General features: G+C 33.6%; 1 protein-coding gene across 6 annotated transcripts in view; it reads left to right on the plus strand.

Moving 5' to 3' along the window:
* LOC126757161 (uncharacterized) overlaps positions 1–15,233 on the plus strand; it is a 290,797-nt gene that overhangs the window by 190,885 nt on the left and 84,679 nt on the right. For all 6 annotated transcript variants that reach the window (XM_050470841.1, XM_050470847.1, XM_050470844.1 and 3 more), the window contains 2 exons: positions 1,631–1,836; positions 11,036–11,149. In XM_050470841.1, the coding sequence (XP_050326798.1) occupies positions 1,631–1,836; positions 11,036–11,149 (320 nt within the window). The remainder of the gene's footprint in view (positions 1–1,630; positions 1,837–11,035; positions 11,150–15,233) is intronic.

Raw genomic sequence — 15,233 nt, forward strand, 5'->3', positions numbered from 1 at the left:
TAGCCAAGATGAACTGAAACACCAACAAGTGAAGCAAGACCACCACTCTTTCCTGCTCTTTGAGACTTGCAAAATAGTAATTTGCCTTAATCGAATCAAGAACGAAACTTTACGATTCGTATACATATAATTTATTATGAAGGCTCCAGTTACCCTTAAAATATGTATCTTGGGGTATAGAAGTAGCATATTGTCTGTATAAGAAACTCAATCTTCCACCCTTTCTGATTATACGTCTCCAAATAGTATAGCAATCGTCAAAGTGTGGGAAAATTCTTAAAAAAAACGAATAGTAGAAATCAAAGTGAATGACAAAGCTAACAGCGCCATTGACAACCCGCACAGATTTTACAGTTTTTTAGGAGTACAAAAAAAGTCTCGAGCCTTTTACGCCAACACTTCACCCATTTATTTCCATTTGACTACTGCTTAATTACTTCTTCAAAATGCCACAGTGTGTAATGAAGTGTCACTTTGTTGTTAGGCGAGTATCACTTGCCAATCCACAACCTCTTATGCGCTTCCCCATCACCTTCGGTTAGACTTGCGTTAATTTACTGCTAACTATATCTGAGCGCTCATTATTATACGCCAGACATAGTCTTCAACGGTATGTATGTATGTGTGGAAGAGCGAACGTAAGTCACTTTGGAATTTAACATTTCGTCATCTCATCACAAAACTTAACCGCCATTGTCACTTTGCATACCAAAAAGCAGAAAAACAAAGAGCAAAAAAAAATACACACACCCGCTGGCATGATTGGCCCGCCAGCGTTGCCAACTATAACAATAAAACGCCCCATTTCGCTGCTTCACAAGTTGTCACTTTGTCAAAAACTTTGGCACATTGTAGTCTGTGAACTCATCCCAGCTGCCTTCCAGTTTTTGCCGCCTGATGTCTTTGACTCTTGCTCCCCTCGCGCGCATACTCCGCTGACGCGTTCTACCCACGATTGCGTCCTTTATTATTATTGTCAGTAGTCGGTAGCACAGTAGCAGACGGACGTCACCCTCTAATGAGCTGCGAAACTATTCCGTACGCGTGCTCGCACACGTTCGCTTGCTTGAGCGCTCTCTTTCACGCACACTCTCTATTTCGCTCTTGCCTCTGCCGATGAATTCCAATTAAGCTGCTTGGCATTTTAATTGATTTAAAGTAAAAGTTCGTTAGCTTTTTAGTCTTCTCGTTGCGGGAAGACAGTTTATGTCAGCGCCGGACTGCGACAATTTCGCTCGGCATCAAGCAGTGTTTGACACTCGAGCACGTCAGCGCACTAATCAACTCTGGTCGGTACCTAAACTTCTCTCCAAATAAATGACTCAAAGCAGTGAAGGTCTGCTGAAACCCTCCTATCCAGCACCCCAGCAATCGCTGCTCCATATTACCGCTTTCTTAAAAACGATGCTTGCTCTGAGCACTAACGTTGAAAAGTAGTTTCCTTTCTTCCACGCTACAGCTCCAACTCCGTTATTTAATGTCTTTTGCTAGCCACCAATACTCGTATTGTATTACTTGAACTTTTATTAGTTCGAAATTTTTATAAAATTCCCCTTTGTGTGCTAGTGCTTCTTCTTCTTCGACACTTTTTAACTGCTTCGTTATTTTCTTTTTCTTCTTTCATTTGCAGCGTCGATACGCGCGACTCAAACTTTGCAGATGGCACACACTGGTCCGATGAATCCTATCGCGATCGCTTGTCCTTCTCTGTCGAGGGACGTTCGGGGACGCTGGCAATTAAGAAGACACGACAAGAGGATACGGGCGAGTATCGTTGCCGTGTTGACTTTCAAAAGAGTCCGACGCGCAACTCGAAAGTGAATTTAACTGTCATAAGTAAGTATTGCTGCTGTTGTTTTTGTAATCTATTATATTAAATTTATTTCAGTAGTGTGTGTGTGTGTGAGTGCATTGAGTACGTTACGTAAACTTTATTGGCAAATTAAATTAAGTTTGGTCTACAATCAACTCAGTATTTGCCGTGTTGTTGTAATTTTAGTTTTCTGTCTCCTCTCATTATTTAATTTAGTTAGGTATCTCGCTACGTCAGTGAAGCTTCCAAGGAGTGCTCTCAAACGCATAGCTGTGTGTGTGTTTGCAATTATTTAAAATTTTCGAATTTAATATCGTTCCCAAGCTTCGTTAGCCGTAAAAACTGCAGTGAAGTCGTAAGTAGTCGTAAAAGTGAAAAGTTTTATACAGTTACGACTTGTAGTGCGATGGGCAGTAAAAGTGTTTGGCATTAGAAATTTGAGAGTAAATTAAGAGAGTGCTTTCAAGTTGCAGTGAATTACGGGTTAATGACCAAGCGGTGTACGTAGGTTTGGTAGTTTAAATTGATTAAACGTTATATGAGTATTATGAAAATTATGATACTTTATTGTTACCGATTAATTAACATTTCAGGAATTATCGATAGCTTTTTCAGAAAAAAATCGATTAAAAAATATTAAAAAATTTTATTTCAATCTTTGATATATTATTTCGATTTATCGATATTTTGTCTATCGATATTTTTGCTTCAGGAATCGATAATGGGTTAACGACCAAGCGGTGTGTATAAATTTGGTAGTTTAATTTGACTAAATGTTAAATGAGTTCTATGGAAATTATAGTACTTCGTTTTTATCGATTAATTAAAATTTCAGGAATTATCGATATTTTGTCAATCGACTTTTTTGCTTCAGTAATCGATAAATGCGGGTTTTCGATTACTAAGGCTAATTTCGTATTTAGTAAGGCTATTTTATAAATCGATTTTATTCTATAAATTTTTTAGTTATTGCAAATTCTTAATTTTTGGAGCTTTTTATTCGATTAATCGATTTTTTTTAATAAATCGAATAATATTTGGATGAATTTTTTTTATTTCATACTTCGTTTTTTTAACATCAACTGTAAAAAAAATTAATTTAAACTAATCGAATAATTTGTATTATCGATTAATAAGTATTGATAATCTGTTTATCGATACATAGCTACAAAATAAATCGACTAATTAAAATGTGTAGTTTAGTGAGGTGATAAATTAAGGGATTCCATTAAAAAAATTATCGATAAATACTATTCAAACGATTGGTTTTGCTATCACTCGAAAAAGGCTACCAGGGAGAATATGGAAATCCTTAAAGACTTTAGAGCATAGCCACCTGTTTCAACATTTATAAATGTAAAAACCAAGAAATGGAAAAGTACTATGAATTGAAAAAGTTTAGGAAAACATATTTTTGACAATATTTTCTAAAAAATGGTTGCCACCTGTTTAGAAAAATGAAATGAAATGATATATGCAATTGATGCACTGAGTCTTAGTACTTCACTCAACCTTATGTGTATGAAGCTAATGTGGTTTGGAGAGGTGTGCACACAAACTTATTTTAAAGTAGGGTTGCCACCTACCTGAAATTTTTGAAATAACAAAGTGCCTCAATATGGGTATCAAACTAATGTGGTTTAAATGGATTTGCATATAAATTTATTTTTAGGAAGAGTTGCGACTTAATTGATAAATATGTACATGTGTATATTTAAAATAGTTTCTTTATTTAAAATTAATATAATTGAATTGTTATAAATATTGTGTAAACATGGTTGCCACCTAACCAAAACCACAAAATGTGAACGTGTTTATATACAATTGTTAGAATAAATGAAACACAACAAACAGGGTATGAAACTAATGTGGCTTGAAAGGGTGTGCAGATAAACTTTTTTCAAAAAGTGCTGCCACCTATTGGAAAAAGTTGTTACAAAAAATTTTGCAAAACAAGTTGATTGTAAAGATATCGATATTAAACAGAAATAATTACAGGCTTAAATTTTATGAATAACAAGGTTGCCACCTGTTTCAAAATTTTAATATATGCATTTGATCAGATGAGTGAATTAATACAGTGCGGGTAAATGTTTTTTTTTAAGTGCTACAGATGAATTTATTTTCAAATGTGGTTGCCACCTATATAAAAAAAACTAAAATAAATATTTGTCACCGAAAACTTAAACACAATTTTTAATGTACCTAAAACTCAAAATATTCGCACAAAAGTGCTCGTTTATGTCTTCACTATAAATTGCTCAGAAACTAGTCACCAACCACAAATGCTCATCGTGAAGGCAATAAATGCTAGATCAAAAAGTTTAATATTTCACCAAATTACGCACACAATTTAAGCGTAAAAAACTCATTTCACTTCAATACACTTTCATTTCACCTCGGTGTTGAGCCGAAATAAATTCACCGGTATAACGGTAAAAATAAATTTTAATAAATACATGCCACAAAGCGACTAACAAGCTCCTTTTAGTGGTCACAAAGGTAGCAAAATAAACTTTTATAGGTCAAAATATGTGGAAGATGAAGATTTAATACCCACACACCCATACTTACATATAAGTATTCACGTATATACGCATATATTATATAAAACGTACATATGTAAGTATGTGCATAGTTTCAACTCGTTTGCTGTAGATAAACAGTACAAGATGAGGTGTGTGTGTGTGCCATGAACATTCTGCACTTTTCATTTCACCTAAATAAGAACCAACTTTTGTGCTGACTTTCAAGGATAGCGAACCTAGAAGACTCGAAGCTGCTGCGGCATTTGTTTTCACTTTTTTTTTGCTACCTGCACTTCCTTATAAATTTTGCGGAACAGTAGAAAGTTTTGAGTGAAATTTGTTTTGGTTAGTTGAGCTGGTGAAAGTGCTGCCAACTACTGCGGAAGACAAACTAAACAACAGTTGGCAGTGTGTAGCTCGGAAAATAGTAGAGAAGTTGGACTAGGCAGCAGACCGTTCAGCGTAACGGAAATGAAAGCTTGTGGCGACTGATTGTGTAACCTTTGGTAATATGGTAGTGTGCCACATTAAGAAGCTTTATATAAGTTTTAAGATTCACACTAATATGAGTGTGAGAGCAAGGAGAGAGTCTACTAAAGTTGAATGGATATAGAAAAACAGTGTGACCAAGTGTTCGCTGAAAATGAAAATATTTATTGTTTCATGCAAGTCTTTAAACAAATATGTTTTAGATGGCTTCGGCAAAGTTTTGAAGTGAGTGGGATTGCCAACTGTACAAAAATTATATGAAATGTTTCAAACAAATTTAAAAAAAAAAATTGATTAAATCTTTCAAAAATATATTTACTAAAAATTAATAAACATTAATAGCTCAAAATTATCTGCAATGAATTTTATTCATATGCAATTTTTTTAGAGTTGCCACTTTTTTTAAAATAGTTAAAAAAGATTAAAATGTGATAAAAATTTAATAGAACACAGTTCAACATTCAAGTAAAAAAAGACGAGAAATATTTTTATTTTTTAAACCAGTTTTTGAAAAAGTGGCAACACTAAAAAATTTAATATGAATAAAATTTTAAACTTTTAACTTTTTACGTGAAAAAGCTTTGAAATCTGCATGCAGTACAATATTTTGATTTACTAACTGATGTTTATTTAATAAATATTGCGGCGCTTACATTTCTACACTATACTTCCCAATCAGAGTTGCCATAAAGTATTTTAGATATTTAATATTTATTTTTATAGAAATTTTTGGAAAAATTAAATTAATCAAGTTTAAAAAAATGTATTAAAACTTGATGTATTAAAAAATTGTTTTTCTGATATAAAGGTTGCCATATTTTATAAATTTTTTGACAACGAAAATGTTGTTAAATATGAATGTTGTGCTGATTTTTCTTATTTGAACTATTCAATTTTTACCAAATGAGCTAGTAATGATAACTGTAAAAGGAAATTTTTAATTAGAGTTGCCATATCATTTAATTTAATTTTAATTTTTTAACTTTTTTTTAAAACATTCTTATCTTAGTCAAGTTAATAAAAAAGTATAAAAATTATAGATTTTTTCATAATATAAGGTTGCCACATTTTTTTAAATTTTTGATTGACGACATCCATTATAATATGAATATTACTACTTTTCCTTTAAGCTGTTAAATTTTTATCAGGTGAGCAAAATGCTTAAAGAAGTTCTTAATTGGAGTTGCCATATAATTAATATTTTATTTTTTCGATTTTAAATCTTTTTCCAAAACTTTCTAATCATAGTCAAGTTAAAAAAAAATATATTAAAATTTGTTAAGTTCTTTTTTCTCATATCTAGGTTGCCATAATTTTTATATTTTTTATAGAGAAAATGCCATATAATATGAGTGTTGAACTTTTGTTTATTTTGAGCTAAAGTGTTAACCACTTGATCCGGAATTAGTAAAAGAAAAGAAAACTCTTAAACAGAGTTGCCATATATATTTTTTTTATTTTTAAAATCCGTTTTTAAAATAGTTCTCCTAAACAACACTGACATTTATTTGCTTATTTAAATTCGTATACACCATATCAGTACATATGTATGTATGTAGCTGACTGGCTCTGTTATAGAGTTGTGCTTTTTTTCAAGAAATAATTCCACAGCAACAAAAATATTGCGCCGACCTTAAAGTAAACTAGAACTAGTTAGTAAGTAAATCAGAAACAGCAAAAGTGTCAAGGCTGATTGCGCCAAGAGCAAGTTGTGCGTTGTGTGCACGGACAGTGTGCCGAACGAGTGTTGTTGAATATTTAGAAAATTAACAACAACAACCAGGAAGCAGCTTCACAGTTACAAAAAGAAAGTCTTATAAACTTTGAACATTTTTGAAGACTATTTAATTTGTTACTTCTGTGAGATATTTGCGCATAGTTTTATTACACTTGAGTGCTGAATATTGGCATGCAATTTTTGCAAAATGGATTAAACAATTTTTTATAATTAAAATTCTATTAATTTCAAATTAATTTTTAATTTCGTTGTAACCGTACTTTTTTGTATTTTAATTCATTTTTCTTATTTTAAATTTTTTTTGAAATTTATTCAATTTTTCCTATTTAAGTTTTTAATTTTTGACATATTTGGAATATTTTTTTTTAATTTTTTGGAAGTTTTACATTTATTTTTAATTTTTAACACTTTTTTTTATTTTTTCGCTTTCATTTTTAATTTTTAAATTTTTTTTCTGAATTTTTTTTTACATTTATTTTTAGTTTTTCAAAAATAGCTTCACTCAGGCACAGAATTTTGGCAAAAAAGCGATAAAAAATATGTTGTAACTTTTTTTTGAACATATTTTATAGTATTTTAAGTTTATTTTTTAATTTTATCTAATTTTTTTGAATTTTTAATTAATTGTTTTTTTTTTAATTATTCAAATTTAATTTTTATTACGAATAAGAATTTTTGCAAACAACGAAAGTTAAAAAAAAATAAAATTATTATTTTTCGTAGTTTTAATTTTGTTTGAAATATTTTTTTCAATTAAATCTTTTTTTTATTATTTAATTTTTTATTGTTTTCTAAATTTTAAAATTATTTTTTTTAGAATTTGAGCTTTAAATATAGTGTTTTTATTTTTGTTTGAATATCATATTTTTTCAATAAAAAAATTTATATTTTTTTATTATAATTAAAATATAAAAATTTATATTTTTTTATTATAATATAAAAATTATATATTTTTTATTATAATTGAAATATAAAAATTTATATTTTTTTATTATTTAATAATTTTTTTAACATTTTTGAAATATAATGGAGATAATTATATTTCTTAAGTATTTGGTTTTACTTTTCTTGTTTCAATAAATATTTTTAAAAATTTTTTTACATTTTTGCACATCAAAAGTTTTGTTAATTTTTTTTTTAATTTTAGCAAACAGTTTTTTAATTTTTCAAATATAGTTCTAACACACCAGTAGAAACATTACAGACTACAGGCCCTTACTAATCTTTTTCATTATTGAAAATTTTTGTTTTACTTTTTTCAAAAAATTATGATTAGTGCTTTTTATAGAATTTTAAATACATTTTAAATTATTCTTAAAGTTTTTGAAATGTTATTTAATTTTGCATTTCTTTTTTATTTTTGTTTGTTTTATTTAGCTCATGATTTTATTTTTATTATATATGTACTTTTTCCCTTATTTATGCTTTTAGTTTTTGTATTTTTGACATTTCCAATATTTTTTTGAATTTGCCCGACTTTTTTTATTTCCAAGCATTCCACAAATTTCCAATCTGCTCCCCTATGAAATCCGATACAACTACAAAGCCAGCGTGCGCAGCGTTGCTGTGCAATTATGTGAGTTGCCAAGTTACAAAAAAAAAAAAAAACTATAGAAAAAATGAAATTGTGAAAAATCACTATAACTAAACAGAAAATCTGCCATTATGCCACACAACTCAAACATATACTTATGTATGTAGAGCGTTGACTACACAACCCCACTTGCCACATATCTGCACTTTCTACAGCACTTTATTGCTGTCTTGCTGCATTTCCCATGACAGTGAGGAAAAATCAACACTGTTTAATAATACCGTACAGCAAAAGTTGTCAACAAACACCAACGCACACACACACACATACACACAGAGTCAGTTAAGCAACAGTACATAGGAACAACGCAATCAAAGTAAACATATACGCTTACATATGTTATGCGTGTGTGCGTTTGTGCGTTTGTGCAATTCCCGAATGTATGGCATGCCATGCGTTGATGATGGCATGCCATGCGCCACGACGTATGAGTATTTTTTAATAAAATTCCTACGCTTGATCTTGCCACATGCTCGCCGGCGCTTGTGGGCGTTCGTACAATCGCTACTATTTATTTGCAATACATACGCATACATGCATATGTATATGTATGCATGGGTTTGTTTGTGTGTGCGTGCTGTTTGCTCTAACAAACTGACTGGTTGACTGACATGCAGCTTACTTAGCTGGCGTCGGTTGAAAGACATCGCTTGATGGCGTTGAGACGTCGACATGCAATGCGTTTAATGAAAGCCGCCGAAGCAGCATGAAATACGAACAACAAAAACACATACACATACATATATACACAAGTGTATACAGAAGTAAATACGTGTAATGAAACAAATCTGACAGCAAGTGAAGAGCAGCATTTCCAGCATTGCATTTCGTTTATTTTCTTTCACTTTTAATTTGCTGATTTGACGTGGAATTTTGAAAGAGAAGCAAACAGAACAACCGCATTCTTAGAAATATACCTACATACATGTGTTTATCACCGTTATATTGCATATATACTATAAAATATATATGTAGGCTAATAAGCTGTGTTTAGAAAAGTTTTCACTGAAAGCTGGCAACGCCAGGGTGAGTTGACAAAAGCTTTCAGCTGCAGGCATTTATGGCCTGGAGTTCATTGCTATTTCCTCTACTTCTACTGCCTCCATTTCAACTTATTCGCCTTCACTCTACTCATTTTAACCCAAACTGGTTGTAGCCATTTTAGAACTATATGATCTAGTGATCCAGTCTGGTCTATATATTCGGAGTTTGTAGTTCTGTCTGGACAATAACTTGTGACACATTTTAAAAAGATATCTCCAAATAAAAAAAAATGTCATGCAAGTATGGTCAGTCATATGCTATAGTGATCCGATCTTGACAATTATTCGGATATTAAATTGTTGCCTCAAAAAATTATATATACCAAATTTCGTGAAGATATCTTCTTAAATAAGCGGCTACGTCTCAGATGGTCCATCCGTTGAATCCAATTTTCAATGACTCGTGCGAGCATTTCGACTGGTAACTGGCACGCTCGATATTTTGCTCGAAGGCCTGAATCGAAATGGAGTTGTCCGCATAGACTTAAGACTTTACATATCCTTAAAGGCAAGTGTCTAATGGTGTAATATCACACGAGTTTGAGAGCCAATCGTCCGACCAAAAACGTTAAATTGTCTGCTCACCGACGTATTCTCTCAATAAATCCATTTATTGATGCGATGTGGAGCAAGTAGCGCCATCTTGTTGAACCCAAATGGTGCCGAGATCTCGGGCTTCAATTTCAAGAATCAAACAGTCGGTTATCATGGCGGTATAATGGTTACCATTGACGGTTACGTTCTCGAAAACGTCGAAACTTCCATAAAACGCAGCGATGTCGCTTGAGAAGGTCGAGCGGCTTCAGTTCTTGCACAAGGAAGTTCTTGTATGCTTCCAATTTAAGGTCTGCATGTAAAATTTGTCAAGTCATTTCATACGTCAGTCCGAATTGTTGCCAACGGCGCCGAATGGACTAACCACGATTTCGCGTACACTCTCAGCTTCGGCTACCTTGTATTCTTCACTGCTAACTGTACTTGGTCTACTCGGACGAATATTATCCAATAATGAACTCAGCTTGACACGGTTCAAGCGTGATCTGTCGAAAAGGGCCTACAGAAAAAATTACCTCCACTTTTATCACCCGTTACTTATAGCAAGTAGCTCACTGAAGACTTCAAACTGTGCATGGTTTATATCTACCAACATCCAGCAGCTGGCCGCCAGTTTAAGCTACCATTTCAGCCTAGTCCAAAGCTCATCACTGCATTATTAAATGACACTCAAGGTCACTTCTAAATCTACCTATGCACATTTCAAATTAAAGTTTTTCGAGATCAAAAGCCTCATCTAAAGGTAACACTCATAAGTTTGCAAAATGGTCATCTGAAAAATGCTGTGACTACAAGTATTCAGTTCCAACAGACAGAAATTCCGAAAGAGCGCCCCAGTTTAGCTAACTGACTCCCAAAATTGGGTAACAGATTGAGTCTTGTCAGGTCAATTTAGCTATTTCCAATCTTAGGTTTGTAGAAATTCTCAAATTCCCAAGACAACCTACAGACGAGATTCAACTATCCTCAAAATGGCAATTTGAAGATAAGATTGCATGCAGTACTAAGATCCCAGATTGTCCAGTTCCAGAGGTAATTTGATCAAGTCAGCGCCTCCATTAACAAAACTTGACACCTTTTATTGAGAGCTAGGTTTCACATCGAACTTATTACTCTCAAACAAGTTTTCCGAAGTTCATCTTTGGAAAAATGCTACATAGGATTTGAAGATATCTGTAAATTTGAGCGTCTTGTGTGCTTGAGATCTACATATCGTATTTTAAACTATTTTAAATAAAAGCTATTAACATTTTATTTTCATTTTCTATTTTATAGCACCACCTGAGTCAATAATCATCTTAGACAGTAAAGGTGCGACGATAAAGGACTACAAATTGGGTCCCTACAATGAGGGTGCAGTCATCAATATAACCTGTGTGGCGGTTGGCGGTAAGTGCAACTTTTAAACAACTAAATATGTTAATATAAAGGGTTTGGAAACGTGGAAAGATAACCAGGAGATCTCGCACAAATAGATACTTTTAATATTGTTGTTTGTGATACATATATATACGTATTTGTGATTACGACCACGCTATTTTCTCTAAAATTGTGTCTTCTCTTCTCTTCTTCTTTGGAAATAATATATCTCTATAATTTTACGAAAGTCATTATCAAAAAGTTTTGAAGTTAGTTGTATCACTACCCCACCAAACTGGAGTAAACCACTGTGATGGGTACGAAATAACGTGTGCTGTTAAAAAGTATGGCTGATTGCTGTTTTGGAGATGCAGACGCGACTATATTGGAAAAATTAAGCACGATATTCTAAAGCGAGCTTGATTTGGAGAGCTTGCTAGTAGGCGCATGAGCCTCTAGCAATGTTCTATCAGAGCTATCAAAATCCAGGCATCCAGTAATGCCGTTTATCAACATATCCGTTTTGTCAATAGTCGGTTCTATAGCACTCAAAAGAACCCAAAATCATATTCCTTTCGGGTTTCCAAGGTTTGTCAACTAGACAGTTTTCCTATGAAAACTTGTACGACTCTATCGCCACAATTTCAAAACTTTATCTAAAGAATCAGAACTTAAGTTTGTCAGGAAGTTTGTAACACCGAAAAGAAACTGACGAGACCCTATGTATAAATGATCAGCACATCACATCTGAGTCGATTTAGTCATCTTTGTCCTTCTGTTCGGGAGTCTGTAAATCGAAACTAAAGTTTTTGAGGTTCGTCTTCTAAAGCTGAAATAATTATCGTTCCTCTTTTTGTTCAAAATTCATCATCAATATTATCCCCTGATATTACTATAGGCCGATATAGTGAGATCAGCAAAAAAATATTCTTCTCAAGCCTTTTATCTTTTATCTTTTGCATTCAGCTTCAGCCTTGAGAGCAGTTGCTTTGAAAAATTCGTTGTTATTTATCGCAGTCATATTCATCAGCAAAGTTTTCCAAGAAATAAACAACGATATATTGAATATATAAGTAATCTGATGCAGAAATACATTTCAAGCAGAAATTCCGGTTCTGATGAATAATCGACAAATAAAAACTTTATAATTCATCTTAGTTATTAAGTGCTTTGCAAAAGAATATGCAGTGGATGTTAGAGTATCCTCTTTAAAAGGTCTTGATCATACGTCCATTTCCGCGTCGATTTCAGTGTTCTGCTCTGACGCGCCTTTTATTGAGGTGAAGTTCATTGGTCCCCCCATTTTCGCACCGGGCGAGGAGCACTCGAATGTTCCACGGTGTGGATCCAACAATCATCCACATAGTCGCCTTTGCATAGTGGACAGCACTCCGATAAACGGGACGACCTTCTATTGAACAGTGCATAACAACAAGACAGCCCTGCCACCTTATCAATATTAATATAATTTCTTGTGTAGTGTTACCAAAGTTTTGTATTAAGTTCGTACCTTTAAGATGGATTGAAGCCACCCTTCCCGTATTATTTAATATATATGGATTGTTTGTAATATCCCCATCATATAGAAAGTGTAGCTCAGAATCGCTTAGACGGCTGTAAGGTCTTTCAGCGAAATAACGAGCAGGACGAAGTTGGTTTGAAGCAAGCCATGTCAATCTACGACATATCCTGTAGAGGATTAGGTTCTTTAGAGCACCGAACCAGTCCCTCAGTTTCGGAGATACTGCTCAGAAATTTTGCATACACCCATTCACTGAACAAACGAGATCAAGTGCTTGTATGGAAAACATTTTTATTTGGGAAGACATTTTCAAGAAATTTGGAATGGATCATTGCTTAAGGCATGGTGTAATATTCAAAGAAATTATTCATGCCATGCAAACTGAACGGTCGGAAGCAAGTGCTTGTATAGAAAACTTTTTTATTTTACAAGTACATCTTCAATTAATCTGCCTTATCCACGACAGAACCACAATAACCGAAAAAGTTTGTCAGGTCGGACTACTATATGATATAGCTATCTTACAAGCTAAGTGAAGAAAATCAAGTTTTTGTATGAAATACTCTATATTTCGGAAAGGTATTCTAGCTTGGGTGCATCGAAGCTTAAGTCTTTTCTTGTTAGAATAAGATTTAATCCGCTGTTCATAAATAGACGAAAATTTTCACTCATTTCTGCTGGATCCTATCTTACATCAGTATATCTCTTCAAGTTCCCGGTATATAGTGTAAATATTTTATATGTTTCACCAAGTGAGGAAAAGACAGTTCATAAAAAGACCATCTGCCGTAGAGCGGAATCCAGCATTTCGTACTGCGCTCCAGAAAAGTCCCACCAAAAACTGCTGAGCTGTTTATTTAAGCAATAAACTAACGGAAACAGCAGTTCTTGTTACTGCCATAACATCAAACATTCTTTTGTGGCACACCATATAATATAGGGGGTGGAGAATGCTCCGAGTGATGTCGCCACACCCCCCGCAAGCACCAGTAATTAGACTGAAAGCTAAGTGATACTTCTGCTTATGCCCAACCATTTGTTATGCCCGCTTATTTCATGGAAATACTTAGTATCCAAAAAGTAATTTTGCTATTTATCTACGCACATACGCGTATGGTATATGGAAATGCATGATTCTTACGAAGTACGAAATACTTAGCAGGAAAATTAAGAAAACAACTCTGCGTGGGAAGCCAAAGAAATGAATATGAAGCGAATAATTTATGCAGACGTTCACTCATCATTATGCTGATTGCCGCAAGCTGTCATTATAAGCTCGCATTCAGGACAACAGGCACGAAAGAATACAAGTATATATTTATGTATATATGTATATATATATATGTATATATATTTATATGTTTGCATATATCAAAACATACATGAATATTTAGATTTATAAGAATTTATGTACTGAAATGGAGAAGAAAGCACGAATTCAATGTGAAGATGTGCAGCTATTTGTTGTTCTAAGTGTTTGTGTGAGTATATACCATATATTGTATTAGGGTGGGTCAAAAAGAATTAAATTTTTTTTTGATTGATGCTAGGAAAAAGCGGTTGAGAGACAACTCTAAGAAAGGCCCTAAAAGTATGAGCTTTTAATTGTAACCGAAAGGTCCTTCTCCTGACGGTTTTTTTCTTATTATGAATAATAAAAATTCATATCTCGCTTCCAATTACTTGATAAAATATTTCGTTAAAGGCATTTTGTAGGAAATTGATTGCGCTTCAAAAAAAGTCTACCACGAATTTTACTTCGTAGATAATAGCGGTTAAAGTTCGATAATTTTAAAGCAACAAAATTTTTTATCATGAATTTAATATTTCAGAGAAAAGGCCAAAACGTAGAAAAAAAGATTTTTTTTGACCCACCCTAATATATATACGTGTATATGTGCAGCTATCTACTCATGTTTGTACATTCCAAAATTCCGATGGTATGGCAATGGAGAAAAATTGACTCGCATAAAAGGAGTGTAATGCTTTAATGCTGATGAGAGCGCAGAGCAGCGATGCGGGGGGCGGAAAGAAAATGAAATATTAAGAAAAAGCTAATGTCAAGATGCCACCGCACACAGTGTGCCACACACATAAAGCGCATAAGTGGAGTGGTACACTCATGCGAAACACTCGAAGCACGAAGCCCAGGATATGCAGCAATGGCATAACATCAATAAGCGCGGAGAGCAGCCAGAAAAAAAGAAGAAAGAAAACAAACCAAAAAAATCAAAGGAAGCAAAACAAAAGCAAAAAAATCAAAAAGAAAAAAGTGAAAACAAAAGGAACAAGAGGAGATAGCAAGAAAGAATTAACGGCGGGTGGGCAACGCCGCGCAAAACAAATCGACAGACACGGCGACGCGGAAACAGCGTGGCGGCGACCCAGTTGCCAATTTACTTGAAGAGCATGAGCGGGTTGGGAACGAATTGAATAATTAGAAAAAATGCGAAATGTGTGAAACAGCGTGGCAAGGTGGGTAGGAGCGTGGAAAATCACATACGAGTACTATATTGGCGGGTGGCGGCGCGCCACTGACAAAAGTCGGCAAGGCAACAGACGCATTGCTACAATGGCAGCCAGTGAAGTGTG

Source organism: Bactrocera neohumeralis, chromosome 4 (assembly GCF_024586455.1).
Source record: "Bactrocera neohumeralis isolate Rockhampton chromosome 4, APGP_CSIRO_Bneo_wtdbg2-racon-allhic-juicebox.fasta_v2, whole genome shotgun sequence".
Lineage (NCBI taxonomy): Eukaryota > Metazoa > Arthropoda > Insecta > Diptera > Tephritidae > Bactrocera > Bactrocera neohumeralis.